The 26,880-nt window shown below is 49.6% G+C and overlaps 1 protein-coding gene across 2 annotated transcripts; it reads left to right on the top strand.

The window, feature by feature from the left end:
- The first annotated feature begins 21 nt into the window (after positions 1–21).
- On the top strand, positions 22–26,039 carry LOC122386869 (WD repeat-containing protein 35-like). Of its 2 annotated transcripts, XM_043376553.1 has the most exons (8): positions 157–365; positions 20,706–20,902; positions 21,185–21,364; positions 22,273–22,368; positions 22,894–23,111; positions 24,473–24,623; positions 24,843–25,062; positions 25,295–26,039. In XM_043376553.1, exons 1-8 carry the CDS (start codon positions 344–346, stop codon positions 25,585–25,587), a joined length of 1,377 nt encoding a protein of 458 aa, XP_043232488.1. In that variant the 5' UTR covers positions 157–343; the 3' UTR covers positions 25,588–26,039. The 2 variants fall into 2 exon arrangements, with proteins under 2 accessions (XP_043232487.1, XP_043232488.1); XM_043376552.1 differs by lacking the exons at positions 20,706–20,902; positions 21,185–21,364; positions 22,273–22,368; ... (2 more) ...; positions 24,843–25,062; positions 25,295–26,039 and adding an exon at positions 8,891–12,882 and having other exon boundaries at positions 22–365.
- The last annotated feature ends 841 nt before the right edge of the window (positions 26,040–26,880 follow it).

Below are 26,880 nucleotides of genomic sequence, written 5' to 3' on the forward strand. Positions count from 1 at the left end.
TTTGAAATAATTGTGCAAAGTACCTAAATAAGCGCATGGAAAACGTAGGGTCATTTTTTTAGTATGTTTAATATTAAATCATTTTTATCGGCAATAATTCAGGCCTCCTCCAATAGTTATTGATGAAATTAGTTTACGAGTTTTACGATAGATGTCACTAGCACTCAGCGGGAGCTAAGCAGACGATTGATGTGCCGTGCTGTTACTGATTAATTTCATAGTTAATTTGTATGCATTTAGAAATGGTTTAGAAAGTTTAGGGAAATAGACAACACGAGTGTCGATTCTACGATATACCTACCATAGTCGATTGCAAGACGCCCAGTGACAAGGATTCCGAGCCATGTCTTACCGCGATCTGAGAAGTGAGTACCTAGGTTTGCCCTACCTACCTACCAACCATTTGTTTTATTGCAATTTTCCTCAAGTTTGTTAATGTTTAATAGTTATTGGTGAAAACAGAAAGAGCTATTGTTACTTAGAGACTGGTTGGCCTTGTCAGTTATCGTTATGTTGAACTTAGCCGTGTTGTAGGCGCGAGAGGAGCTGGCATCCGTCCGGCCCCAAATGTAGGCACCGGGAACTGCATGTCTTTAAATAACGGTCAACGGCTACATCAATTATCTCATAGACAGTGGCGGATCTAGGATTTCGTCAAGGGGAAGGGGGCATACGGTATTGTGGCGCCCCCTGGCATCTGGTGCCTCCCCCCCCCCAAAAAAAAATCCACGGATTTCGGCCACTTACTTTTCGGAATGGTGCCCCCTCTGACCATAGGAGAGTGCTCCTTCAGACCTCGGATTTCGGAATGGTGCCCCCGGAGACCTCAGAATGGTGCGCCCCCAGAGAGAGACAGACTTCGGGATGGTGCCCCCGGAGACTTCGGGACGGTGCACCCTCTGCCCTCAGACCTCGGGATGGTGCCCCTTCCGACCTTGGGATGGTGCCCACGGAGAACTCGGGATAGTGCCCACGGAGAACTCGAGATGGTGCCCCCGCGCAGTAGCGGCGGAACACCTTCAATTAAGGGGGGAGGCACTGCCGACTTTTGGTCCCATTCTTTCCATGCAACGTCCATAGGGCTAATGTTAAAATGCCAAAATCAAAGGGGGGCACGGTGCCCCGGTGCCCTCCCCGTTCCGCCGCCTATGCCCCCGCGGACCTCGGGAATCGGGATGGAAATGGCCCCACCCGAGGCGAGGGATAGAAATGGGGCTCCAGGCTCCTGGAGACCCCGAAAACGGTACCCTATTCTGATAGACCTTCTGGATGGTGCCCCCTCAAGAGACCTCTGGGTTAAAGTCGGTGACCTTCGTGATGAATTAAAAAAAAACTCCGTGATGGTGCCCCCCGGGAGGCCCATGGCCCCCATGCCCCCCCCCCCCCCTGGATCCGCCACTGCTCATAGACATAAATAGTTCCATGAGAGTCATTAGAAGGAAATACACAAGCGCAGAATAGCACTCGATGGGTCTCGCCGGGTACATTTGAAGGTATTTAGGTATTAGGTAACATAGCAACGGCCCATGCTAAATGAGGTCACAGAAGGTCATCAAGGGTAAAATTTTGTGATTGCCCAAGTGAGGCCGATAAGATAATAGATGACGCTGTGGGCTGTGGCTGGTAAACTATGAGGTCTCAATCTAGTATGGCGTGAAAAAGAAGCCGATCGGTCGTTCTTTATTTTTTTCCGGATGTCAGATGTCAGGACCTCATTAACTGTTTGGCTTGCGGAGGTCAAGTCTGTACAATTTGACCGACTTTCACCTGTGCCGTCTTTCGATAACTTACTACACTCGCTGTAGCTACGATTTACGAAAGCAATTTAACTACCATTGCGCTCCTTTTCAGCCCTCGCCGGGGTAGTGGTGCCATTGTGACACATGGAGGCGGAGGAGGGACGTTTCGCGATCCTTGGCCATATACCCCTTTTACTCGGCTCCTGATCTTATGGGCTGCGTAGCGACATGCAGCAAGATTTGCTGGAAATTGCGTCAAAGAAAGAGCGTCATGAATAAAGTATCTGCTCTGGTCATTCCTAAGATCGGCTCAAAGGTCAGGACACCCCAAACATGCAAGTGTCATTGAAGGTGAAATTTAATTATCCGATGTTGACGATATCGGACAAATAGACCCAAAGCTCGTTAACTTATAGAGTTAGAATAGGTATCCCTGCAAAAAAATATTAGATGGCTGTGTTAAACCTTACAACGCCGTCCCCTATCGTGTCATCGGATCTTACCTTAGGACGGTTTGGCACCCCGTCAAAATTGACGGGGCAAAATCCGTCAGAATGGACGTTTTGTAGAGTTACGTTTTTCTGCAAAACTTTCAACACGAAGTCTGCATCTGTCAGATTTTGCAAGCATCGTGTTTTCTCGTTGAGATGTGCCGAATGAACTAGGTACAATCTAATCTTAAATTTGTGCTTGAAAACTTGACCCAATGTTTGACAAATTCTACTCAGGTATTGAGACTCAGGCGGATAGATCGTGTTATCACTCGATTCGGAGCGTTGATATGAGCTGTGAACACGTCTAAGGTGTTTTTACCCGCGCCCAAGTGTGGGGGGGTGTTTGAACACCCCCCTCCGGTTTTTCGTAGATATCTCAAAAACGGCGGCGCTCCGCGCCGCCGTTTTTGGTACACCTTACATACATCAATTCTACACATGTTGTGAAAATTTCAGACCAAGGTCATTCAAGGTCAGGTCACCAGGTCGCTTGAAGTGACCTCACCTCATAAAAAGTTTCAATGTCTGCCATAGCTACACCGAGTGACCGATTACTTTGAAACTTTCAGCGATTGACGAGGGTAACAGTATCTATAAAATGTATATCTCGAAATTTTGATATCGGTGACCTAAGGTCAGGTCAATTTTGCGGCCTCTCCATTATAGGCCCGAACACAGCACACGCTTGCAAATCGCGTCGAACTCGTCAAGCGCGGAAATCGCTTCGTTCGCTGTGTTTTCACTTGCGATTCAGCTCACAACGGGTGAGACTAAATGCTTACTTCGAAATCTAAGCTGCGTTGCGGCATTGGTGGTTATGTGCGGCGTGTATGCCGCATGATTAGTAAGCGGCGACCACTAAATTAAAGACTCCAACGCTCCGACCGGTTTTCAATGAATAACACTGCACAGTGCACACACCAAAAATGCCAACCGCTCTCGTCATAAGATATTTAGCTTTAAATAACTAGGTTATCTACATCATCATTTTGAACCAAATTAATACCTACTTTCAACTTATCTCACTCATTCCTTCCTTTGGTGGCTCCAAACAGTCTTTCGATTGTCTGGAAATCGTATGCTAAATCCCGTACCTGTATGCGACTGGTGCATATAAAGGTCGATGTAAGAATTTGAATGGGCTCTCGCATGCGATTTCCTGGCTACCCAAAAATGTATGTTTCAGTCATGCTATCAAAACATGGTATGTCAGCCCAGTCACCGGCTTATGGTGCTCTGCTTCACACAGAAAAATATTAACACCGTTAGCGGTGTAATTGCACAATACATATCTGAGCACTTGAGGAAAGTTAATTTAGTCCCTTCCCCGCTTAAATTACTCGCGCTTCCAAATGAACACCAGGAAGAAGGTAATAAAGCACTGTTAGGAGGGTTGGGTGTTTTGCTACATCACACAGAAAAATATTGACACCGTTAGCGGTGTAATTGCACAGTACATATCTGAGCACTTGAGGAAAGTTAATTTAGTCCCTTCCCCGCTTAAATTACTCGCGCTTCCAAATGAACACCAGGAAGAAGGTAATAGAACACTGTTAGGAGGGTTGGGTGTTACTACATGTAGCAAAACACCCAACCCTCCTAACAGTGTTCTATTACCTTCTTCCTGGTGTTCATTTGGAAGCGCGAGTAATTTAAGCGGGGAAGGGACTAAATTAACTTTCCTCAAGTGCTCAGATATGTACTGTGCAATTACACCGCTAACGGTGTTAATATTTTTCTGTGTGATGTAGTAAAACACCCAACCCTCCTAACAGTGTTCTATTACCTTCTTCCTGGTGTTCATTTGGAAGCGCGAGTAATTTAAGCGGGGAAGGGACTAAATTAACTTTCCTCAAGTGCTCAGATATGTACTGTGCAATTACACCGCTAACGGTGTCAATATTTTTCTGTGTGTTGTATGTAGTGCCCCTGACCGTCACCGACTCTCTTCCCTCCTGAACCCTCGCCCGTATTGGTGTTTTTCCAGCCGCGAACGTATAAGGGGGGGGGGTCCGTTGGACCCCTCCTTGCCGTTTGGCCGGATCGAGCTAGAGATTCGCAGAAAAAACGAGCGTGTTGCCCGTGACGAAACGAAGCCGATGATACCCTCGCCGGCACAGGCCATTTTGCGTCCTTCGACGACGGGTGGTACGACCCCCCTCGCGTTTGGCCCCTGATCGAGCTAGAGCCTTGCGAAAAAAAACGATCGTGTTGCCCGTTTTGAGAGGAAGCCGATGATATCCAAGTTTAGGGTCCTAGGTCATCGGGTGACCTTCCAGGTCAGGTCAATGACCCGAAAATCGGGAAAATTGGGACCAGTTAGAAAGTCGTAAAATGTGGCTGCCATGGGGTTTTCCGGGGTGCTGATCACGAATATTGTGTTAGTTTTGATCAGAGATGACGTCTTTAAGCATTTAGACCAGGTCGGTCAGGTCAGGTCAGGTCAACCGGTAGGGGTCGTGACGGGTATTCGTAATACGTGTCAACCGCTTCTGCAGCTTCGTAACATGTTACGAATGCACCAAAACTACTTCGTAAATGTTCAAATTGTTGCTAAATTCGAAATCAGCTCTAAAAACTAGCCTAGAAACATGTAAAACTCGAAAAAGTGAACCGAGGTCACCAAAGGTCAATTACCTGACCTGACCTTCAGGTGACCTTGACACCCACCCTAATGCATGGGAGCAACATTAAATCACATGTTTGAACGTTTGATACCACGAAAAGCTTGCAAACGCGCGGCTAATGCGAGCCGACATACGCCGAATCGCGATTCCGGCCAAACATGGTCTCGGAAAGTAGGCCACAGGTCAAAGGTCATTTGGGTCAGGGTCATGAAATTTTTAGGGTGGGTGTAAAATTGATCAATGCGAGGGTACTGATTACTGAAAGTTTCGTTGCGATCGGCCACTTTTTACGCGAGTTATTTGCGAAAAACCTTAGGGGGTTGAATCAACCCCCCTCTGCCGGCGAGGGTTGAAAGTATTAATTTAGTGGTTGCCGCTTACTAATCATGCGGCAAACACGCCGCACATAACCGCCAATGCCGCAACTCAGCTTAGATTTCGAAGTAAGCATTTAGTCTCACCCCTCACAACTCGCGTCGAAAACGCGTCCCGCTTGGAAAACGCTTTGCGCTCCCAACTCGCGGCTGAAACGCGTTGATTATTGATTACACTTGACCTTTGCTCGTGACATCTTAGCTGTGTTCCGGCCTTATAAGTCAATAGGAGAAAATTGAAAAGCGTCTGTTTTGCCCGAACGCTATTCTAGACACTCTCAAACATCGAGATGTAGGTAAAATTGACACACTGAACCGGAAAATGGCAACTGTGACCCCTCGTTATGTCCCCGAGGTCATCTCAGGTCACGAACATAATCTAACAGTTTTTCGCTAATAACTTCTGATAGAGGCGTGCTAGAGCGCTGAGAACGCCTTAGATGTGTTCGGCTCGACGTTGCGGATCGACTGATATGCAACATGACCTTTTCCGGTCAGGTCATGACCTTGACCTGAGGTCAAATTTTCAAGTACCGCTGCCACCAATGTTGGACGGCGAAAGGCCGCCATCGGAGACGGGTCCGGCGCAACGTCCGGCAAAGACGGTGGCGGAGAAGTGAGTGAGTGTATTCACGGAAACATAGGTTTTTATGGGGTGTCGGGACGCCGTCACGTGACCGGGTGGCCGACGGCCAAGAGCCGACGGTCCCGTGTTGCTGGGCGCCCCAGACACCCAGACGGAAGACAGAAGTGAGCCAGACGGTGAAAAAGAGAGTCTAGACAAGATAGGGAATTGGGGCCTCCATCGGGGAGTGGGAGGCCATGATTTCGTTCTCCACACAAGGTCAACTTATAGTTCATTCGACGCGTCTCGACGAGAGGAACACGATGCTGGCAAAAGTAATGTCATGGCTCTTTTGAGTCAAAAGTTATCGCCAAAAACCCGATTTTCGTAAAAACGGCTATTTTTGGAGTTTTTGCCCTCTGGAGGCTAAACCGTTGACCTGAGGTCAAATCTGAGAACATTACTCAGAAAGGTCTGTAAAAGGGCTATCGAATGCGCTTTTCTGCGGCGCTGTAGCTCTATCGGTTCCCGAGATAGCCGTTGGCAGTTTCCAAAATGTTGAAATAGTCAACATTTTACCTTTGGTGACCTCTGGTGACCTGACCTTTGACCTGACCCAACAAATGACCGAAGTGTTTTCGTCCTTATTTTGGACGTTCTTTCGATTGCCGCTTACCGCGTGTCGATGCGTGGCCCAGGAGCCGAGTTAGAAGGGGGTGTTCCAACACCCCACCCCCCCCCCCCACACACACACACACCAGGTCGTGGAAAATCCAGACTGACACTGGGGCGCGGGCTAATCGCTAGTGTCTCTAAAAAGGTTCGGGACAAAAAAAATGCTGGTTACCTTTCTTTACCTAGCATGATCTTACCCATAGACGTATAGGTAGGTAAGTTGGATCAGAAGTGTAAATATTTACCTTACAAACGATCTCGATATTAAAGCATGAAGCCCATGAATCACGTTGCATGTTCAGCCCACCGCTAAAGTAATGTAGGGTTTTACCAATCTCAACGGTTGGCTTTGACTGGCGATTGTTTAAATGCGGAGTGATCGAAAAGAAGATGTCAATAGCTAAAGTTGCAGCTGCAAGGGTGACGATCAGGGATGCGGAGCCGGAGCCGGAGTCGGAGCCGGAGCCGCCGGAGCCGGCATATTTTGCCCGGAGCCGGAGCCGGAGCCGGAGCCGTGAAACAATATAGTCCGGAGCCGGAGCCGGAGCCGGAGCCGCCAAAAAAGGGGGCGACTCCGGCTCCTTTTTATTTTTTGAAGAGGAAAAAAATAATTGACCTAGTTCGGTTTGACAGTACAAGGCAGTAAAACATGGTACTTACGTCATGGGCCATCAAGTGAATGAAAAAAGCCGAATATCCCCAGTATCCCACAGTACGCAATCAATCAACTTCTTGTCTGCTCCTCCCCCCCCCCCCCCACGTCTACTGCATCCCCAGAGCATGAGGACCGGTCATCAGGTGACGGCCATTGTTTTCAAGCCAGTGCAGTGGACTGCGACTCCCAGCACCGTCTCTTCCCCTCCCCCACCCCACCCCCAATGCAGCCGAGACTGGTGTCAGCTTACGATGGTTCAGTGAACTCCAATTCGCGGCGACTGCGTTTCCAATGCCATCGCTTCCTAGTTCTTTGTTCTGCCAGTTCTCTCCGAGGTGCGTTTGCGCGGGGACGCGGTGAGCCGGTCATGGCAAAGAGTAACGCGTATAACCAATCCAATGTTTCTTCCACCCGTATTTAATTGATTGCATAGGGGATGTACTGAGTCGGAGCCGGAGCCGCCGGAGCCGGAGCCGCCGGAGCCGGACCATTTTACTCGGAGCCGGAGCCGGAGCCGGAGCCGCCACAACATTTCACCCGGAGCCGGAGCCGGAGCCGGAGCCGATTTTTTTCTCCGGAGCCGGAGCCGGAGCCGGAGCCGTCTGAAATTTCCACGGCTCCGCATCCCTGGTGACGATACATATAAGCTACATTCAAAGTTTCATTGTAGTCTGGCTAATCGTTCCTAAGCTTCAGAAGCAGAACATGCCCATGACTGAAACCCCACATTACTTCTGCTGTGGACTGTACGTACATAATATTCGTCACGACGAATAAGCTCTGAAAGCAAGACAGGCATTAAGTGATATATTATATTTCAGATTCCACTTAGATAAAAAAAAAACAACACGGCGGGGTTCTCTTGTGCGCCCGCTAAATCATGTAATTCAGGTGAAGATCCTACATGGATTGGGAGTTGAGAAGCACTGAGGGTAATAGTTTCAACTCTCATAGGCCAGTTTGGAACAGATTGTCACTCCAAAAGCGATGTGAGGGATGTGACGCAACCAAGCCTCGTTTTTACTCCCGGTCAGCAGTTTTATAAGATGCGTTTTTCCTTCCTCCTCCCTCCCCCGCCCCACAATAAACTTACGATATAATTTTGTATGTTCAAAAGTTTCACCACAACTTCCGCTTCAAATTGTAATAAATACCTACCTCCCAGGCAATGGCAAATGCCATAGGTCAACTGATAACCACGGTGTCTATCAATGCTATAGGAGATTTTGCAATTGATTGTGCACAATTTACGAGTCAGCCAGACCAAGTTGACTCGTAATGCCCCCTTTGGGCATGCCCCAAAAGCAATTTGGAACGACCAGTGACTAGAGCTGGCTGAAAGTGACTGCTGTACGCATTGTACACTCGTTATACGCTTTGATGGCCTCCGGTAGATCACAGGCATGCCTAATATCGAACGATATACCTATTCATTTGAATCTGCATTTTTGACACGGCGCAAGTGATTTTTACAGAAGCATATCTGATGTTCTTGTGGACCAGACTATAAATAAGCGAAAGCACCTACTTATACCTCGCTTATGCCGATTACGAATGGCCTTGGTTGAAAGACGTTATTAGTAACTGTATGATGCAATTTATATGGAGATATATGAGCTGCTTATCTATCTAAATAGCCAACTCTGAGAGCTTTCAGTTTGTTTGGTCTCGTCTCCAGCGGTTTTCGTAATGTAAGGGTATATACGATGCAGATTAAAGCTCATTTTCTTTGCCACTGATAGATGCCTGTCTTGCTTTCAGACTAGTTCTTGCTGCCTGGTCTGGCTGACTCGATCAACTAAAACGCCAACATGTTTATATACTTGAGCAAAAAGATCGCCATCCCCAACAACATCCAGCTCAGCGTGATATCATGGAACAAAGCGGAGGGCTTCATAGCATGTGGTGGGGACGATGGCTTGTTGAAAGTTTTGAAACTGGAGGCACCGGATGACCAGAAGATCAAAGGTTTGGCTGCAGCCTCCAACCTGTCCATGAATCAGACGTTGGAGGGTCATTCGGGCCGAATCCAAGTGATCACCTGGAACCAGATCCACCAAAAGCTGACCACCAGTGATCAGGATGGTCTCATTATCGTCTGGATGCTCTACAAAGGCTCTTGGTACGAGGAGATGATCAACAACCGCAACAAGTCGGTGGTTACTGGTATGGCGTGGAACTCCGAAGGCGAGAAAATCTGTATCGTTTATGAGGACGGAGCAGTCATTGTCGGCTCCGTAGATGGCAACCGTATATGGGGCAAGGAGCTGAAGGGCCAGTCCTTTACAGGAGTCGAGTGGTCACCAGATGGAAATGTGCTTCTGTTTTCGATCGGCACGGGTGAGGTGCACCTGTACGATAGCCAGGGCGAGTTCCTCAACAAGATGATTATCATGTGTCACGGCCAAAACTCGACTGGCTATGTGCGTATCGTCAACCTGCGCTGGTACAATGGCCGGTTCGGCTACATCGAGCCTGAATGCCCCTCTCTGTTCGTCTGCTACGAAGACGGCAAAGTACAGATCATGCGCAGCGAAAGTGACGACAAACCGGTCATCATCGACGCCGGCATGGCGGTCTCCGACTGTCAGTGGAACCACAACGGCACAATGCTAGCTGTGGCCGGCAACATCAACGCAGCCCAGTCGGGAGAGAAGGACTGCAACGCCGTCATGTTCTTCTCACCGTTCGGTGATCATGTGCGCACGCTGAAGGTTCCAGGCCGCCAGCTAGCCTCGGTTGCGTGGGAAGGCCGTTCACTGAGACTCTCACTCGCAGTCGATTCTTTCATCTACTTCGCAAACATCCGGCCAGACTACAAGTGGTGCTACTTCCTGAACACAGTGGTCTACACTTACCTGTCGCCTGGTAAAGCAGACTACAATGTCATCTTCTGGGACGTCAAGAACAACGAGAAGTACCACAAACCGTCGCCCATTGTGCTGGCCATGGCTGCTTCTGACGAGCACTGCTGCATTCTGGTGCGAAAGGACGACCAAGACCTCAAGTTCGGGATGATGCTATGCAACGCCATCGGCACGCCAGTCGACTCGCGTTACACAGATGTGGAGCTACGCTATGTCACGATGACCAAAACTCACGTGTTCGCAGCGTCCCGTGAGTCTTTTTTCGTCTGGCATTACCACACGCCCAAGGGTATCTCGGCAAGAGACATAGCCACAACACAGTCAGATGATCAGAAAACCAAGGAACGCGTCTATCATGTAGACGACATGATCTCGGGAGTGGAAACTTCGCGACACTATGAGCGTCAAGCCGCCCGTAAGCATACCAACGACCCGATCACCTGTCTCGCAAGTCATGAGACGATGCTGCTCATCGCACGTGAGTCGGGTGTGGTGCAAGTGTACATGCTGCCGCAACTCATCTTCAGCAACCGCTACACGGTTGAGTGCCGTCCGCAGAAGATCGCAGTGAACTGCGATGCGACGCGCATTTCGCTCATCGACGTGACTGGCATCCTATACTTCTTTGACCTCGAAAGAAATGACCCTGAGAAGGGAAAACGTGCTGGTGAGCTGGTCAAGTTCGAGCGCAAAGACGTGTGGGACTTGATCTGGGCTGAGGATAATGCCGACATGTGCGCACTGATGGAGAAGACGCGCATGCTTGTGTTCCGAAACCTGGACCCGGAGGAGCCTGTGGCCAGCTCTGGATACCTGTGTAGGTTCAAGGACCTGGAGGTGACCACTGTTCAGCTTGATGAGGTGCTGATTAGACCTGATCGTCCTCATCCTAAGCTGGTGGCGCAGCTCGAAAGCAAGGCCATGAGAGACACCAAGGAGATCCTGGAGAACACCGGTCTGAAAGAGGCACAAGAGTTCGTCGAGGAGAATCCTCATCCTCGACTGTGGAGGCTCATCGGCGAGGCAGCACTAGAAATGCTTGAAACTGAGGTCGCGGAAACAGCTTTTGTGCGCTGTAAGGACTATCCTGCCATTCAGTTTGCGAAACGACTCAACAACATCTCCTCAGAGAATATCAAGCAGGCTGAGGTACTTGCCTACTTCGGTGAGTTTGAGGACAGCGAGAAAGCGTTTCTTGATGCTGATCGACGCGACCTCGCCATCGATCTGCACCGCAAGATGGGCAACTGGTTCCGTGTGGTCCAGCTTCTGAAAACGGGTGTTGGAGGCGATGATATGCTGATGCATATTGCGCTCAACAAGATCGGAGACTTCTACGCCGACAACCTCAAATGGGACCAGGCAGCGAAGTACTACGAACAGGTAAACCAGAACGAAGAACGGCTCTGCAAGTGTTACTACCTGATGGAAGACTACCAAAAGCTGGAGGAACTGGTGGAGAACATCGCAGAGAATCACAAGGCCCTACCCGAAATCGCCAAGATGTTTGCGTCGGTGGGCCTTTGCGAGCCGGCGGTCAAGGCCTACCAGAAATGCCACAAGGATAAGGAAGCCGTCGAAGTGTGCATGTATCTCAACAACTGGCGCTACGCTGTAGAACTGGCGCGCACCACAAACATCCAGGACACGGGCTCGTACCTAGCCAAGTACGCGCAGTACCTCTTGTCGAAGAACAAGCGGATCCAAGCAATCGAACTGTTCAGGAAGGCTGGTTACTTCCTAGAGGCAGCCAAACTGCTCTTCCAGCTCACTGACCTCGAGGTGAAGAAAGGTTCCAAACCGATGAGGATCAAGAAGATGTATGTCCTCGCCGCCCTGATGGTCCAACAACACAACGAAAAGATGATGAACGCAAAGGGCAAAGGACTGGGTCAAAAGAGTTCGGTAATGCTGGGTCTGATGGAGGCAGAAAATCAGTCTGCGCTTGGAGACCTGCGCGTGCTAGACAACGCATGGAAAGGTGCTGAAGCGTACCACTTCTTCCTGTTGGCTCAGAGACAGCTGTACGAGGGCGCCCGTGATGCTGCTATGAAGACAGCCCTTCATCTGCGTGACTACGAGACGATCCTGCCACTGGCTGACGTCTACAGTCTGCTAGCTCTATCCAGCTGCGCCAACAGTGCGTTCTCGACGACCTCGAAGGCTTTCATCCGGCTGGAAAGCCTGCCTGACGCCACACCGGAGGAGCGTCAGGCTTATGAGGATCTCGCTATGGAGATCTTCATGAAGTACAGTCCCAAGGACTCCAAGAGCAACCGTGCCGAGTGCATTCACTGCGAGACGATGATTCCCGACTGGGTAACGATCTGCCCATCATGTGGCACACGGTTCCCGTCTTGCATCGCGTCCGGCCGGCCCATCATGGACCCGAACCAGGCCTGGGAGTGCCCCACGTGCAAGCATCAGGCGTTCGAGAGCGAGATCACAGTGCGTCAGACCTGTCCGCTCTGCCACGCGCCAGTGTATGCTGCCGAGTGAGACCGATCCTGACGTGATCGGCATGTCAGTCATGGCAGTCAGGATGGCAGCTGTGACAGGTTGTTGGTGGCAGCAGTGTCTCAGGTTGTGTTTCGTGGGGACTTTCAGCTACTGGCAAGTAGTCAACCGCTTATGTAGAAATGTTTTGCTCCCTTTGTTCTTTACGTTATATCATGGAAAGTGAAAGGAGCACTCCAGGGATGAAACCGACGCTACAGTAGCTAGAACTGAACGATACTGAACGAGAGCACGGGATGGTCTGATTTAACGCAGCTTATAGTGTGCAACGGAATGTGCATTTATTTATTCTATCTCAAGTCAGTACGATATAGCATTATCACTCTCGATGAAGTTTTTTCGAGGAGCAATACACTGAGTGTATATGAATCGTTTTCTGTTTGATTAAGTTCATGCACACGACTCGCAGCCATCGATGATTCCAAAGGCGTCTCGAGAAGGGATTTTGTAGGTAGGCACAATTAGCAATTAAAAGGAGTTATAGAGCAAACGAAGCTGATGCTCAAACCGTTAATATTGTATTGTAACCCACGATGGGTAGATTCGGTTTTGGGGCAACAGATTGTGTTTTCTAAATTGTCGGGCATTCTGTCCCATTTTGAGCTAATGAAAAAGATTTAACAAATTCTTTGAGGAAAGGCATTTTTTGTAAGCAATGCATAATTCAGGAGGACATTGAGAAGTGATTGGAAAATAACTAGGTAGATCAGGTCATGTTGCGTGTAATTTTTAAGTCCCGCGGCCAGGTTCAAAGTCACATGTTTGTGGGCAATAACATGAAATAGACGTTGTTAATGGGGCATTCCACGTCAAGTGGGACAAAAAATGATCATTTTGAACCTCACCTCCTCCGGTTTTTGCGAAACTTTGTGAAACTACTCATTTTCATGTGAAAAGAAAGGAGACATATTTTTGTCAAGATATGACGTCACGTTTTCGAGATACACGTCATCAAACATTGACTTAGGCAAGGCACATTATCATCTTTAAAGCGCCATAACCATTGACATTTTAGACATATCACCACGAGACAAAGTGTGAAATGGAGGGGATAGGTCAGGCTTTAATTTGAGGATAACAATATTGACGTAATTAACTAATTAGTGAACTTAATTAAAATTCAAAAAATAAATTTTGATTTTCTGAAAAATGGGTACCCTTCGATTTTGCTGATTTTTACATATTTTATTCTCCTATGCATTTGCTACATCATATAAAAAATCCAGAATGGGCCGACGTCTACGTAACTGTCTTTTGGACTTCGTAATGTCTGGCACTCGCGTGTTTCGTTTTAGCAACCAAGGAGAGGCGCTACCCGGAGATGCCTCTTTCCATAGGCGGCGGAACGATTTGAGACAAGGGGGGGCACCAGCTCAAGGGGCCAAACCTAGGGTACCCCCAAATCCTGTTTTCTCATCGGATTTAGGCCACTTATTTTTCGTCACAGCCCTGACACGATGATTTTTTATTTTTTTATTTTTTTTTTACTAAACGAAAATGGCAGAACACCCCCATATGTGTGGTTAACTTTAAGCTGATCCTCAAGTACCTATGTGTTTGTCTCTTCCTTATTCTCGTTTGATAAATTCCATTAACCCTCGCCCGACGAGGGGGGTTGATGCAACCCCCCTAAAGTTTTTCGCAAATAACGTAAAAACGGCGGCGCGTAGCGCCGCCAAATTTGGCATACCCTCTGGGGCAACATTTTCGCACCTTTCCTGAAAATTTGAAGTCCCAGTCTTTTCAGGTCAGGTCACCAGGTCAGAAAAACCGGTACAAGGTCAGGGGAAAATTGGACTAGCTTAGCGGCAACTGAATTCCAAAGTTCACTAAAATTGGTAACAAAGTATACCATTCGATGCGCTCTGACGTCCTGAGTTCACTGGTGCTTTTATTTTTGCTCTATCTTTGCTAGGTAAAAAGTTATAAGCGAAAAACTTTTAACATGTTTAAGCAAAATTTTTGCATTCATACCCCCAAAACTCCCTAAATATTGACTTAGAGTCACCAAACTTTCCCAGGGGCGAGATCTCCCATGGACCCACCTACCCTGTAAATTTGTCGTTTCTAATTATGGAAAAGGCCCTCGCCTGGCGAGGGTTAATCCTACATGTATCAAATTACCAAGAAGCCATTGCAGTACTAATCAGTGGCGAATCCCAGGGGGGAGGTCACATGGGTCATGACATTGGGCCTGGGGTCACCACATGCCTGCCAGGAGCACCACAGGCCTGACAGCCGACAGGGGCACCACAGGCCCGCCAGGGGTACCACAGGCCTAGCAGGGGCACCACGAGCCTGTCAGTGGCACCACAGGCCTGTCAGGAGCACCATCGGCCTAGCAAAAGCACTACAGGTCTTCCAGAGGCACCACAGACCTGCCAGGGGCAACAGAGGCCTGCCAGGGGTACTATCGGCTTCGCAGGGGAACCACCAGCCTCGCAAGGGCACCATGGGCCTGTCAAGGGCACCACAAGCCTGTCGTTGGCACTTTAGGATTGTCAGGGGCACCACAAACCTGTCAAGGGCACCTGCGTTCTAACAGGGGCACCACAGGCTCGCCAGGGGCACCACAGACCTGCCAAGGCCCAGGGACACCACAGGCCTAGCAAGGACACCACAGGCCTGTCAGGGGCACCACGGGCCTGTCAGGGCCCATGGGCACCTAAGTCATGTGCAGGGCCCACCGTGGGCTTGTCAGGGGGCAGGGTAGGGTAGGTAGGTACCACAATCTTTCCAGGGGCACCAGCGGCCTAGCAGGGGCACCAGTCATCACACGACTAACCAAAAATAAAGAAAATAGAAAACTGAAAATAGGGCACCACCAAAATTAAGTGGCCGAAATCCGTTGAGGTTTTCATTTTGGGTATAGGTAGGGGCACCACTTCGATTCATGACCCTTCCCTTGGAGTTTTCCCGAATCCGCTCCTGGTACTAATACATCAAATTTAAGGGGGGGCACCTTGCTATTGGTGCCCCCCTTGCAGAATTCAAGGGGGGGCACGGTGCCCCGGTGCCCCCCCCCCCCGTTCCGCCGCCTATGCCTCTTTCTACCCCAAACCAAAGCAAACCGAAGCTGACCTGACGTGACCTGACCTAATGTAACACGCGTAAATATGTACAGCCCTCACGGTAGTTGCCGACTGGCCAAATGCTACCTAGATAGGTACGAACATTACCTAGCCCTCGCGACAGTTGCCGGCTGGCCAGATGCTACTTAAAAAACAAATGGGTGTTGAACACTTCAGGCTGACCCGCTGCGAGCCAGCGACCTTTAGATTTCGAGGTGGGTACACTCGGCACACTTACTACTAAGCCACGAAGATAGCTGGTCATCGTTAGCCAGTTTTTTAATGATGAAATTGGGCATTCTCCGGGCAGCGCCTCTCTTTGGTTGCAAAAAGAAAATACACCTGACTCTCTCAGCGCTAGGGGAGGTTTGGCCAAAAAAGGTATTAAAAAAGGAATTTGAATTGTAGATGGGGCGGTGAGGAACTTTATCGTGTGCCAATTTCATGGCCCTAGATCAATATATTCAAGATCAAATGAGGTTAAACGTAGGTAATCAAATTTGCTATTGGTGACTATTTTGCGTTTATACGCCCATAGCTCTAAGCGACTCTGGCCGATTTTCCTATTTCTTCCTTTATACGACATTTGTGGTGTTATGAGAATCTCTAGTTAATCTTACCATAAATTTGGCAGTTTGTGGCTTGCTAAGAGTAAGATGTCGCCGGCAGAGGCGGGGATCGGCCGACGCGGGAAACGTCATAGTCACATATTGTGTTTGCAGTTTGCACCCTAATAATTCAATTTTACCAGTTGATTTTCATATTTATTTGAACATTAGATTGCCTGTACATTTTAAAGCCTTCACACAAAATTTGACACGAATCGATCTTAATCAGCGGTAAGAAGCGCCAGGGGCGCGGGAACTACTTTCCGACTGGGGGGGCACACCATAATAGAGATTAACCTACTATGCATTTCAGACCCCATGAGACCCTGTTTTTCGGCGATAATTTATTTAATATTTGTCCAATTTGCTTCAAATTTTCACAATGCACATTTCAGCTCAAGCGCCAATTTTTGTCAATATGGTCTCTTAACAAAATATCAAATGTTAGGGTACTTGTCGTTGCCTCGTAATGTTAAAATCGGCCCCGTAAATCCGTCAGTGGAGTAGAGGCTATCCGTGCGTAGGTGTGACGTCACAAACACGTGACCATTAAGCTCCGCCCTCCCGGCGGACGGGGCGGTGACCTTGGCCGGTCAGTCGGCTGCGTGGAGCGGGCGGGGCAGTAGCTGTCGCACCGGGGCGGCTCGCATGGAGCGAAGCTGCCGTGCAGTTGTCGTTACAGCCGTAACTTCATCGAATGAGCTAAATAGCGCGCATAAGTAACGCACTAGCTGAAGCCCTTGACTTTCCATTTATCACAAATGTATACGTACACCTTGTTCAGTCACAACAAAATATCTATTTCCACACAAGATTCGGGGCTTGTGAAAAAGCGCACATAAAAAACGTTGTTGATTTCAAATGATTGCGTAAAATTATGTATCGTGTCAGACTACGTTCAAATTGCAAAATAGAATCACCATTAATAGGATGCAATTTAAGTGTTTGATATATGAAATTTGATTAGGAATGTATGCCGGTGTGATCGATTCATATCATCCCGGTGCAACATAAGCATTGAACACCTTCAGGAGTAATCCATTTTGTCATCGACTTCGGTTGAGGAGGTCGCCGGACTAACTTTACCCCCAGATCTTATGTGTTGAAATGCAAACATGAAAAGTAAAAGCCTAGAGAATAGAGATAGTTACCTCAGGCGCGGATACAAGGGGGGGGCCATGGGGGCCATGCCCCCCTTGGCCGATTTTTTCCAAAAATAAAATAAAAAGTTAAAAAGTTAAAAAGCTGAAAAGGGGGCCTCCTGAAAATAAAGTGGCCGAAATCCGATGAGTTTTTTTTAACCTACCCACTTAGTTATTTTTTAGAAGACTAGCTGAGAAGACTTCTTTGTTAGAAGATTGGTAAAGCTTTTCATAACTTGGAGGTCTCTTATACTCACAGAGATGACCACTTTTACAGGGCCTCCTAACCTGCACAGAGGGCCTCCAAGCCTGCACAGATGTTGAGATGTTGCCTGAACAGCTAGATAAGCTCAATAGACGCAGTTTTTTTTGGGGGGGGGGGGGGCCCAACAAGTGGGAAGATGGGGCCTCCAACAGGTGGGATTATGGGGGGGGGGGGCTCCTGGTTTCTAATGGCCCCTCCCTTGGAGATTTTCTGGATCCGCCCCTGAGTTACCTCACCATTGAGGACATACCTACTGCTACATAAGTTTTGCAAACAAAAAAAAGTTTTGTGTTTCTTGATGATCGTTCTCGTGTAGTGCCCAACGTCCGCCTGCCACATTCCTATTTCTTTCTGTGCACGCCTTAACAATATGACACACACACATGACATTCTACCATACGACACATTACGCTTCTGCCCCACCCGGCGCCCCGCACCGCTTCACGAATCACGAATACGGTCGTCTCGCTAGGGAGCGATGCCCCAGGCAATCGGCCGTGCCCGAGACTCTTCATCCTACCCTGTTGCTTTCTGCGCCTTCCTCAGAAACATCTATTGACGCTGCCAAATATATCAATATTTTTTTGGTCATGCAGAGGCTTACGCATGACCTTATAGGTAATCGGGTAGTGACCTGACCCAACCTGACGATGAGATAGGTGCAACTCCGGCTTAAATAAATATTCAGAGTTCAAGAGTCCATCTATCTTTCCTTCTACGGCCGGTTCCGTTCCAATACAAATAGATCCTAGCTTTGATTCTGATCATTCTGAATATTCTGAGCTGGTTCGACGTTTAAATACCAAAATAAGGAGAAGAGGACACCAAATGCCCTCGAACGGATAATTTTTTGGCTTTCGTCCCGAAATAACGTTGCCAGCTTAACTTGTCTCCATTATGTGGTCCCGCTGCGACCTCTCCGCGGTGCTGACACCGACTGAAGCGGCATAGACCCATCGCGGTCACGGCCGGTGGGCGGAGTCAAGTTGAGCACGGCATAACGTGATTGGCCAGCGCTCCTATCCAATCCGGTGCGGCAACGAGCGAGCCTCTATCCGGGTGCAAAAACTGATTAACATTACGAGCCAACGACAAGTGCTCTAAATTTTGATATTTTGTTAAGAGACCATATTGACAAAAATTGGCGCTTGAGCTGAAACATGGTCTGCCAAAATTTCAAGCTAATTGGACAAAAATTGAAGAAATTATCGCCGAAAAACAGGGTCTCATGGGGTCTGAAATGCATAGTAGGGTACCCCCAAATCTAGTTTTCTCACCGGTTTTAGGCCACTTATTTTTCACCCCTCGGCTTTTTCAACAAAAAAAGAAAACATTTGCAAAAAAAGTGTGGTATTCCGTCTCAAAGCTGTGGGGGCACCGCCCCCACGGCCCCAGAGTTGGGGGGGCAAGCTGCCCCCACTGCCCCCCCGGCTCCCGCGCCTATGAGAAGCGCGGTGCAAAGATGGAACCGTCCCGCGCCGGCACAGTCTACCATTCAGGCGGCAACGGCCGGCGCCGGCCGCCGAGCCGCTCCGGCAGGAATGTTTGACGTTACACAGCTATTACTAGAACAGTTGTGGACCGATTTACCTATTTCTTGCACGGGAGGATTTGCAATGCAATTCTGGACAGATACTGAAAGTTTGACGTTAATATGATAATTATGGCGTGAGTTATTGGCGATAAACAGGTGGAGTTAGCGAAATCGACCCCTTCCACCGCCCGTGCTACGTTGCACTACTTGTTGCTATATCATCCAAAGTTATCGTTGGCCCACTCTAATTTTCTCAGCACGTGTGCTTTACGTGTAGTGGAAGACAATATCTAAATTTGAGTAAAATCGAAGGGTACCCATTTTTCACAAATTACATTTTCAGAAATTAATTCAAAATAAAGTAAATTCAAAATCACCAAAAATGTAAAAATTGTCAAATTTTACTAGCATAACTCCTTATGTACACGTTTCAGTTTGTTTTAAATTAATAGCTTCAAAAATGTTGAAGCTATAGATCTTTCAAGATTGCAATACACGTCCAATTCTGCTCAAAAAGCAGAAGTTTAGCGACTTGTATCTCTGTAGCCCGAGGGCATATGACAAAATCCTTTCACCCTCAGAGGTTTCACCCAATAGCCAATAAGTATACCAAGTTTGAACAAAATCGCAGAGGTGGCCGATTTTGGCTGTCCCGGTTGACATGGATTGCCCCTAATACAGATAGAGCCATAGAGCATTAGGCCACGATGCCAACAGAACAATTTGCATTGTGCGATGTCCATATCTCAATATCAGGCATCGACCATGCGTGGAGAACTGTGAGGAACTGTGGGTGTTCTGGCGACTGGCACCGCAAATCCGTCGCCCCAGCGTGGTGAGCTTGACCTCCGCCGTCTGCTGCGGCCCCAAAGCCAAGGCGGCGCCCTGGGGCGGTAAATTTGCATTGCTCGAACACCCACAGCTCCCTACAATTCTCCACCGATGGCATCGACTGATGGGCGAAATAATTTGATACGTTATACCTAGAAGTAGCAAAAAATATTTTTGACAGCCATCGAATGTTTTATTTTCGGCGATCCTATGCCTGCATTTCTTCCAGCTCACGAGTTATGAGCAGATTGGCGAAAAAAGTCGAAATCAGGAAAATTTGACTGTCATGACTTTTGGTGACCTGACCTTTATGACCTCAAATGACCGAAGTACTAGCAGCTTTTTAGTAACGTTTGCGTGATATTTGCGAGTCAAGTTTTTTTTAGGTAGCACATGCTTTCGGTCTCATCACCATTCACAAGAGCTGTGGGATGGTAGGATTTAGGCATAGGATTCTACGGGCCACCAGCTAGCGCGCTTTAATGGTGGTGGGACGGAAGTGTCCCGTTGGGACAACCTGACAATTGACATGTCACCAAAGGGTCATCCCGGAGAGGTTGCACCGGGGATAAGGTTGACCTCACCGCCCGCTATCTGGTGAGGGTGGCCGTCAGTCCGGACCAGGTATAGCGTGAACATGAATGCGAACGAGTTAGTCTGGGGAGAAGTTAAGATCAATCCGAGATCGATCGGCTGTTTCCCCGCGCTCGCCGACCGTCCGCTGCGGCGCCGCGTCCTCAGATTTCGCCGAGATGATGCGCGCGCTCGGCTACCCGCGCCTCATCTCGCTGGAGAACTTCCGCAACCCCAACTTCCCGCTGGTGGCCGAGGTGCTCGTCTGGCTGGCCAAGCGGTACGAGCCGTCTGCCGACCCGCCCACGGAGATCGAGACCGAACAGGAGCGTGTCATGTTCGTCCGCAGCATGGCCCAGTTCATGGTGAGGCAAATGGGATGGAGGGCGAGTCCGGGTCGGGACGGAGGGCTGGAATTGGTGTCTCGTACCTGGTTATATCGCGTTTAGCTACATTCTAAGCTGGAAGGTGCCACATTTTTCATGAATTATTAGCAATCTGCCAGCTACCTCTAAAAACGTATATTAAGTCATGATGTTCCAAAAAAATACATACTTTCCGTACAGCTTACTTTTCTTCCATATACAGATGAGTTTGCGACCCGATTGTATTTTCCCAGTAACATGACATGTCCGTACTGAACCCAGGCGACTACGGCCAACATCAAGCTGAACACGAAGAAGATCTACCAGGCGGACGGCCACGCTGTGAAGGAGCTGCTCAAGATCACCACGCTGCTGTACTCGGCGATGAAGTCCAACTCTGGCGCCGGCGACTACCGGCCCGATGAGACCGCGCTGCCCGTCACATTCGACATCGGCAGTCGGGTGGGTCCGGAGTATGACTGACGGTAAAATGACGTCCACCTAATTGCATTTGCTTGCGAAAGGTCGTCTAAAGCCGTCTTCTATTCCTTCAACAAGTCATGATTGTTATGCTGGGCTGGCAGCATCCAAGCTTATAGCTTGTTGTAGGTCATAAAGACACTGGCGGATCCAGTGCCCCTCCCCCTGGATCCGCCAGTGCATAAAGAGATCATTTTTTATGACGAATTTAAAACTGACATGCTGCTTTAGACATTAAAGCAAACACGAACTATCGCAAAATTATTTGTAAAACACCGATCTCGAATGAGCCTTCGACTTGCCACCGTCAAAGGTCACGCAAAATTGCTGGCCAGTTTTGTTCCGTTTCGTTCTCCAGTCACTTGAAAGCGATCCACACAAGCAACGCTTTCCACGAACTTGCCCTGTGTTCACGATGCACGGTATAGCGCCCAACGGTCAGTGGTACGCCTCTGTGACGTAGCCTGGCGACGGGCAATCAATACATACCGCGATACACGGACTGCGTCAGCCGTGACGTTTATCCAAACAGGTTGTTGCCCGGTCCGTGCATACTCAAATAATGGCCGATGAAAATTTCACTGCAGACTCTGCAGAAAATACCCAATTGATGATTAAAAAATAATTCAAAATGTCCAAACGGGAAATGACTCCATGCTCAACGTCGTCAAGCCGCTGTGTTTTTGTTCATTCCACAACCATTCACATATTTGACGCTATTGAAGGTTTTGTTACGTCAACAAGTGATTGAATATTTTCTTATAGTTGATAGTGTATCCAGTATTTAGCAGAGCAATCGATCAAACTGACCGTTCAAGTGTCTGTCGTCCGTAACCCCACGCCAACCCATGCAGTCCTGACTCTCCTCGCCATGGTTTTACTCACCTCAGATCCAGGAGCTGAAGCAGACGCGCACACTGGCCACCGACATCACGCTAAAGGGCGCCACGCTGTTCGACCTGCTGCGCCGCGAGGTGGACCTGCGGGTAAGAGACTGCTGAGTGCTCGGATGCTTTACTATCGTATTTATCGTGTCGTGCTTTTCCGCTCTGACACCGCTTACCACTCTGCTTTTGTTGACGGGCCACGTTTCTTTTTTACTTTTTGGCCCTTTTTCACCGTACGACCCGTCCTTCTCGACTCACCATGCATTTTACACGCGTCTCTTTTTCACACTTGATGCTTTGTATCTTGTAGCAAATGGCGACTTGCAGGTGACTCAACCGTATGTGCAAAGGCACGTTCAACCTAAATGCCATCCTAGTTTTAGGTATATCATGTGTGCGTTTGGATTTGATTGAAATTGAGCTCCACACTTGGTTTTATGGAAAGCTGGCTGTGTTTTATCCTGGATTTCTTTGATTTAGCCGTTATTCGTCGGTAGCTGAACCCAGGCTGGACCTACCTGAAATACGGAAGCTCTTGCAACTTACCGATAGATGACGCTGTGCGTGCTCCCGCCCGGTCAGAGGTTGGTGGCTTTGTGTCATGTAGGTGACCGCTCTTTTCAGGAAGTGCGACAGCAAGTGCTCTCGAAGAACATCGAGCTGAATGACGTGGAGTCCAGCGTTGCGAAGGCGAGCGTCTTCATCAAGGAGGAGATCGAGAAGAACAAGAAGCTCATCTCCAACGTCGCCACCGATGAGGCCAACTTGGATGCCAAGATCGAAAAGAAAAAGACCGATCTGGACCGAAGTCAAAAGCGGCTGGCAACGCTTAAAAAAGTCAGGTATGGTCAGATTCAGACACGGCTGGAGATTATCAGTGGTAGTAGTGTTTTGCTAAAAATTGCATTGTGAAAAAATAGTGGTTTTGCTGCCTCAAGTGGTTACGGAGCGAGCGAAGCGAGCGTAGTCTTTCCTTAAGGCCGCCGTCCACTGTGACGGAATTCCGTCCGGAGTCCGTCAGGAATGTCGCCGCATGCGGACCGCATCCGGACCGCAGACGGAAAGCTCACGGACACTTGCTGACACTTTGTGAAGAGCAATTATCAGTTATTACAAAAGAAAATATAGCAATTTACTAGCATATCATAGTGCTGCCATGTCAAGGAAAATTTGTTTACTTACTTCATCTTGAAACAGTTGAAATTATTTCTTAAATTTGCAATTGAAAACTCGAAGACGGAAGACTGTACCTGTCCGCGTCCGTTCCGCCTGCGTTCTCCGCAGAAAAGTTCAACATGTCGGACTTTGTTATTTCGTTTCCGTAGCAACCGCTTCCGAAACGCTTGCGGAGAGCTGACGGAAAATCAACAGCTGATTGCCGTTCGGATGCGGTCCGCACGGAACGCACACGATTTCCGTACGGACCGGATGCGCCCATAGGGTTCTGTGTTAAATTCCGTACGGACCGCACGCGTTCCGCACAGTGGACGGCGGCCTTTAGATTAACGGAAATTTCTGAGTATGAGCGGCCGGCCGGCCGGCCGTGGTCACGCTTTTGCGAGGCTTATATCTCAGCAACCACTTGACCGATTTACACGCAGTAATTTTTGTAGGGTAGCTTCATTCCTTCTACCAAGTATTGGACTATTCCCGATGCATGTGGGTGACCCCTTATGCACGTGCCACGTGCAAAATGAAGAGGTGTCACTTTTGTAATTGTTGCAATATCTCGGTAACTACTTGGCCGATTGCGCTGAAAGTTGGCATGTAGGTAGGCACCCACTAGGTAATGTATATCCATGTGCCAGAGTTGGGGTGCTGCTGCACGTGCGCACGTGCAGGGGTCGTTTCCAGATCTCGAGAACGGCTGGACCGATGGCGCTCAAATTTGGCACATGGCTAGGGACCGGTTAGTAGGGTGCCGTGCAAAAGTCAGTTGGGACCCATTTTGCACGTGCGCACGTGCAGGGTGCCGCTTCCAGATCTCGAGAACGGCTGGGCCGATTGTGCTCAAATTTGGCACATCGCTAGAGACCGGTTAGTAGGGTGCCGTGCACAAGTCAGCTGGAGGTACCCCCTCGAAATTTCGCACGTGCAAGACTCACCCCCTCGCTCGCTCCGTTAGTCGCCCCAAAAGGCGTTATACTGGTTTTATACTTAACTCGTACTCGGCACTGAGTGTATGTCTGGTCATCTCTTCCAGGCCTGCGTTCATGGACGAGTTTGAACGCTTGGAGGAGGAGCTGAAGAAGCTGTATACCGACTACATCGACAAGTTCCGCTGCCTGGCCTTCCTCGAGGCCGAGATGGACGACTACGAACGCACCGAGGAGACGCGCATGAAAGAGCGACAGGTGCGTGGCGCTTCCACCCTCCTAAATTGGCAATGGCCCCTGATGTAAACTCGTTGCTGCAATGATTGTTTGAGTTTGATATCACTGTTGCACTTTCGACAAAACATTTGACGGTTACTTTGCAACGTTTCCTCTAGCCCTTGTTACGCTAAGGAAAGCATTCCTATTCCTAGTCATGCATCCGCATCTTTCATAACACCTCTTACCTCTTCTCCCCAGGCGGCGATGAAGCAGCAGCTGGAGGAGATCCAGAAGGCCGACAACTCGGAGCTCGACATCGGCCTTGGTCGTATCGCCAAGACCTCCGAGGACATGATGTTCACGGCCCCAACGGAGGAGGGCGAGAAGCCCAAGGGCCGACCGGGCGCGCGCGTCTTCGGATCCATGCAGGCCGACTTCGATGAGCTCGGATCGGACACCAGCCTCGATCTCAACGATGGTGAGCCGACGGGAATGTCGGGTGGTCTCAGCGAGGGTACCTATCGTAGTGTGTTCGTTTGATGATTTCATCTTGATATTCTTCTCGCTAATGCTGGCTCCTTCAGCTAGAATGGAAGTCGTTTTTGCTTATGTCGACTCCAGTTGTTTCCAAATCCCAACACGTTCAAGTTTCGGTGCTGGCTACAACTGCACTTTGAATGATCGACCTTCCTACAATGCGTGTCCGACAGACGACCTGGCCCAGGCGGCCATGTTCAGTGACGAGGAGGTGAACCTGGTGCGGGAGCCGGCCGCCGCGCCCAGCGAGGGGCCGCTGGCCGAGCAGGCCGAGCCGCCGCCGGAAGGGGACGGGGGCGAGGAGCCGCCGCCGGCGGATGCCGCCCCGCCGGAGGACGCTGCCGACGCCACCGAGCCGCCGCCACCGCCTCCCGATGACGGAGCAGAGCCGCCGCCTGACGCCGGGGAGGGCGTCGAAGCCGGTGCCGAGGAGCCGCCCAAGCAGGCCGAGGATGACGACTTCTAAGCGGCCGCAGACTGCGGTCGGCAGTCTTGTGGAAGAGAAGGGGTGCCCGTGTTATTGGTCACTAATGCACCTGTCCATGGGTACCGTCCCGCGTGGCAGCAGTGCTTGTCTGTGTGCACATATCCTATGTTTTCCCTTGCGGAGCGAATGCAAGGTCACCTGTGGAAATCCGTCCATGGCACCGGCCTCAGAGGCTGATCTCATTGCGGCACATGCGGGACATGACGCACGATCCGTCATCCGTATATGATGTCCGTAATTACTGTAGCTCACTTGTGATCCATCAGAGACCGCGAGACCTCTACGGCATTTATTACCACGTGAGCTGAGATGTAGTTTAACTGATCAGCAATGATATTTTCGTCTGGGTTGTCGTAATACTGCTGCATTGGTTGTTATGCTTTCGCCGCTTGTCACATCTATCGTGGTTACAATACAGATTTTAGGTTTGATGCTGATTGCTGACTGACATAATGTTCGACGGTCATACCGGATCCCATCGACGCCCTCCTGGGCGGGGTCGTCGCCTCAGCCCCTCGCCGGAATGTTCGGCGGGACAGTCGTTGGTTGGGCTTTATCTTCGTTTTCGCCGTGCTAAGGAAACGTTAAAATATTCTAGCAACTAGAGATACCACCCGAAGTAAAGGTTCGGAGGTGGAAATTGCACAGTGGCTTGCTAAATTATATGTAGGAAAACATCATTTACGAATCACGATATGATACCTAAAAGTTAACCACGAACAAATGCTACGAAAGAAAACAGCTCACGCAAAATCATGCCTTATCACATTGCAACAATATTAAGGTCACAAGAGTTGGCGTCTGACCCCGGCCAAGGTCGGACCGCCCCTCCGCGGCTCCCGGCATGCTGGTGGCGTGAGCGCGAGTGCGTGTACCCGGGCGGTGGGAGGTACCGAGCAGGGCCTAACAAACAGTGCTTAATTGTGACTCGTGGTGGCGACGCGACGTTGGCGACAGTCGAACAGTGAGCCCAGTAACAAGTGAGGGAAGCCTGCCCGCCCGTCTGAGCTGGTCCCGTCCGCCTGAGCTGGTCCGGCATTATGACCTCGGACTCGGACAGCGGCGACGAGATTTTCTCGACCGACTGCGCCACCTCAGGGACCGAGGGCTTGCGTCGGAAGCGTCGTGCCCCCGTCTCCGACCCTGTTCACCGCGTCGGAGGCCGTCGGCCCAAGCGGGCGGCGCCGAGCCGCGGCTCGCCTGGCGCCGGTGGCGGAGCGTCCGCTGACTCAGCCGCGCCCGGGGCGGTCGGACCGGCCGCTGCGGGCAAGC

The sequence above is a fragment of the Amphibalanus amphitrite genome, unplaced genomic scaffold (genome assembly GCF_019059575.1).
Source record: "Amphibalanus amphitrite isolate SeventyFive unplaced genomic scaffold, NRLGWU_Aamphi_draft 000265F_arrow, whole genome shotgun sequence".
Lineage (NCBI taxonomy): Eukaryota > Metazoa > Arthropoda > Thecostraca > Balanomorpha > Balanidae > Amphibalanus > Amphibalanus amphitrite.

Bases quoted from the DNA above. Each gene is read 5' to 3' on its own strand.
- LOC122386869 (XM_043376552.1), top strand. From the start codon at position 8,941: ATGTTTATATACTTGAGCAAAAAGATCGCCATCCCCAACAACATCCAG.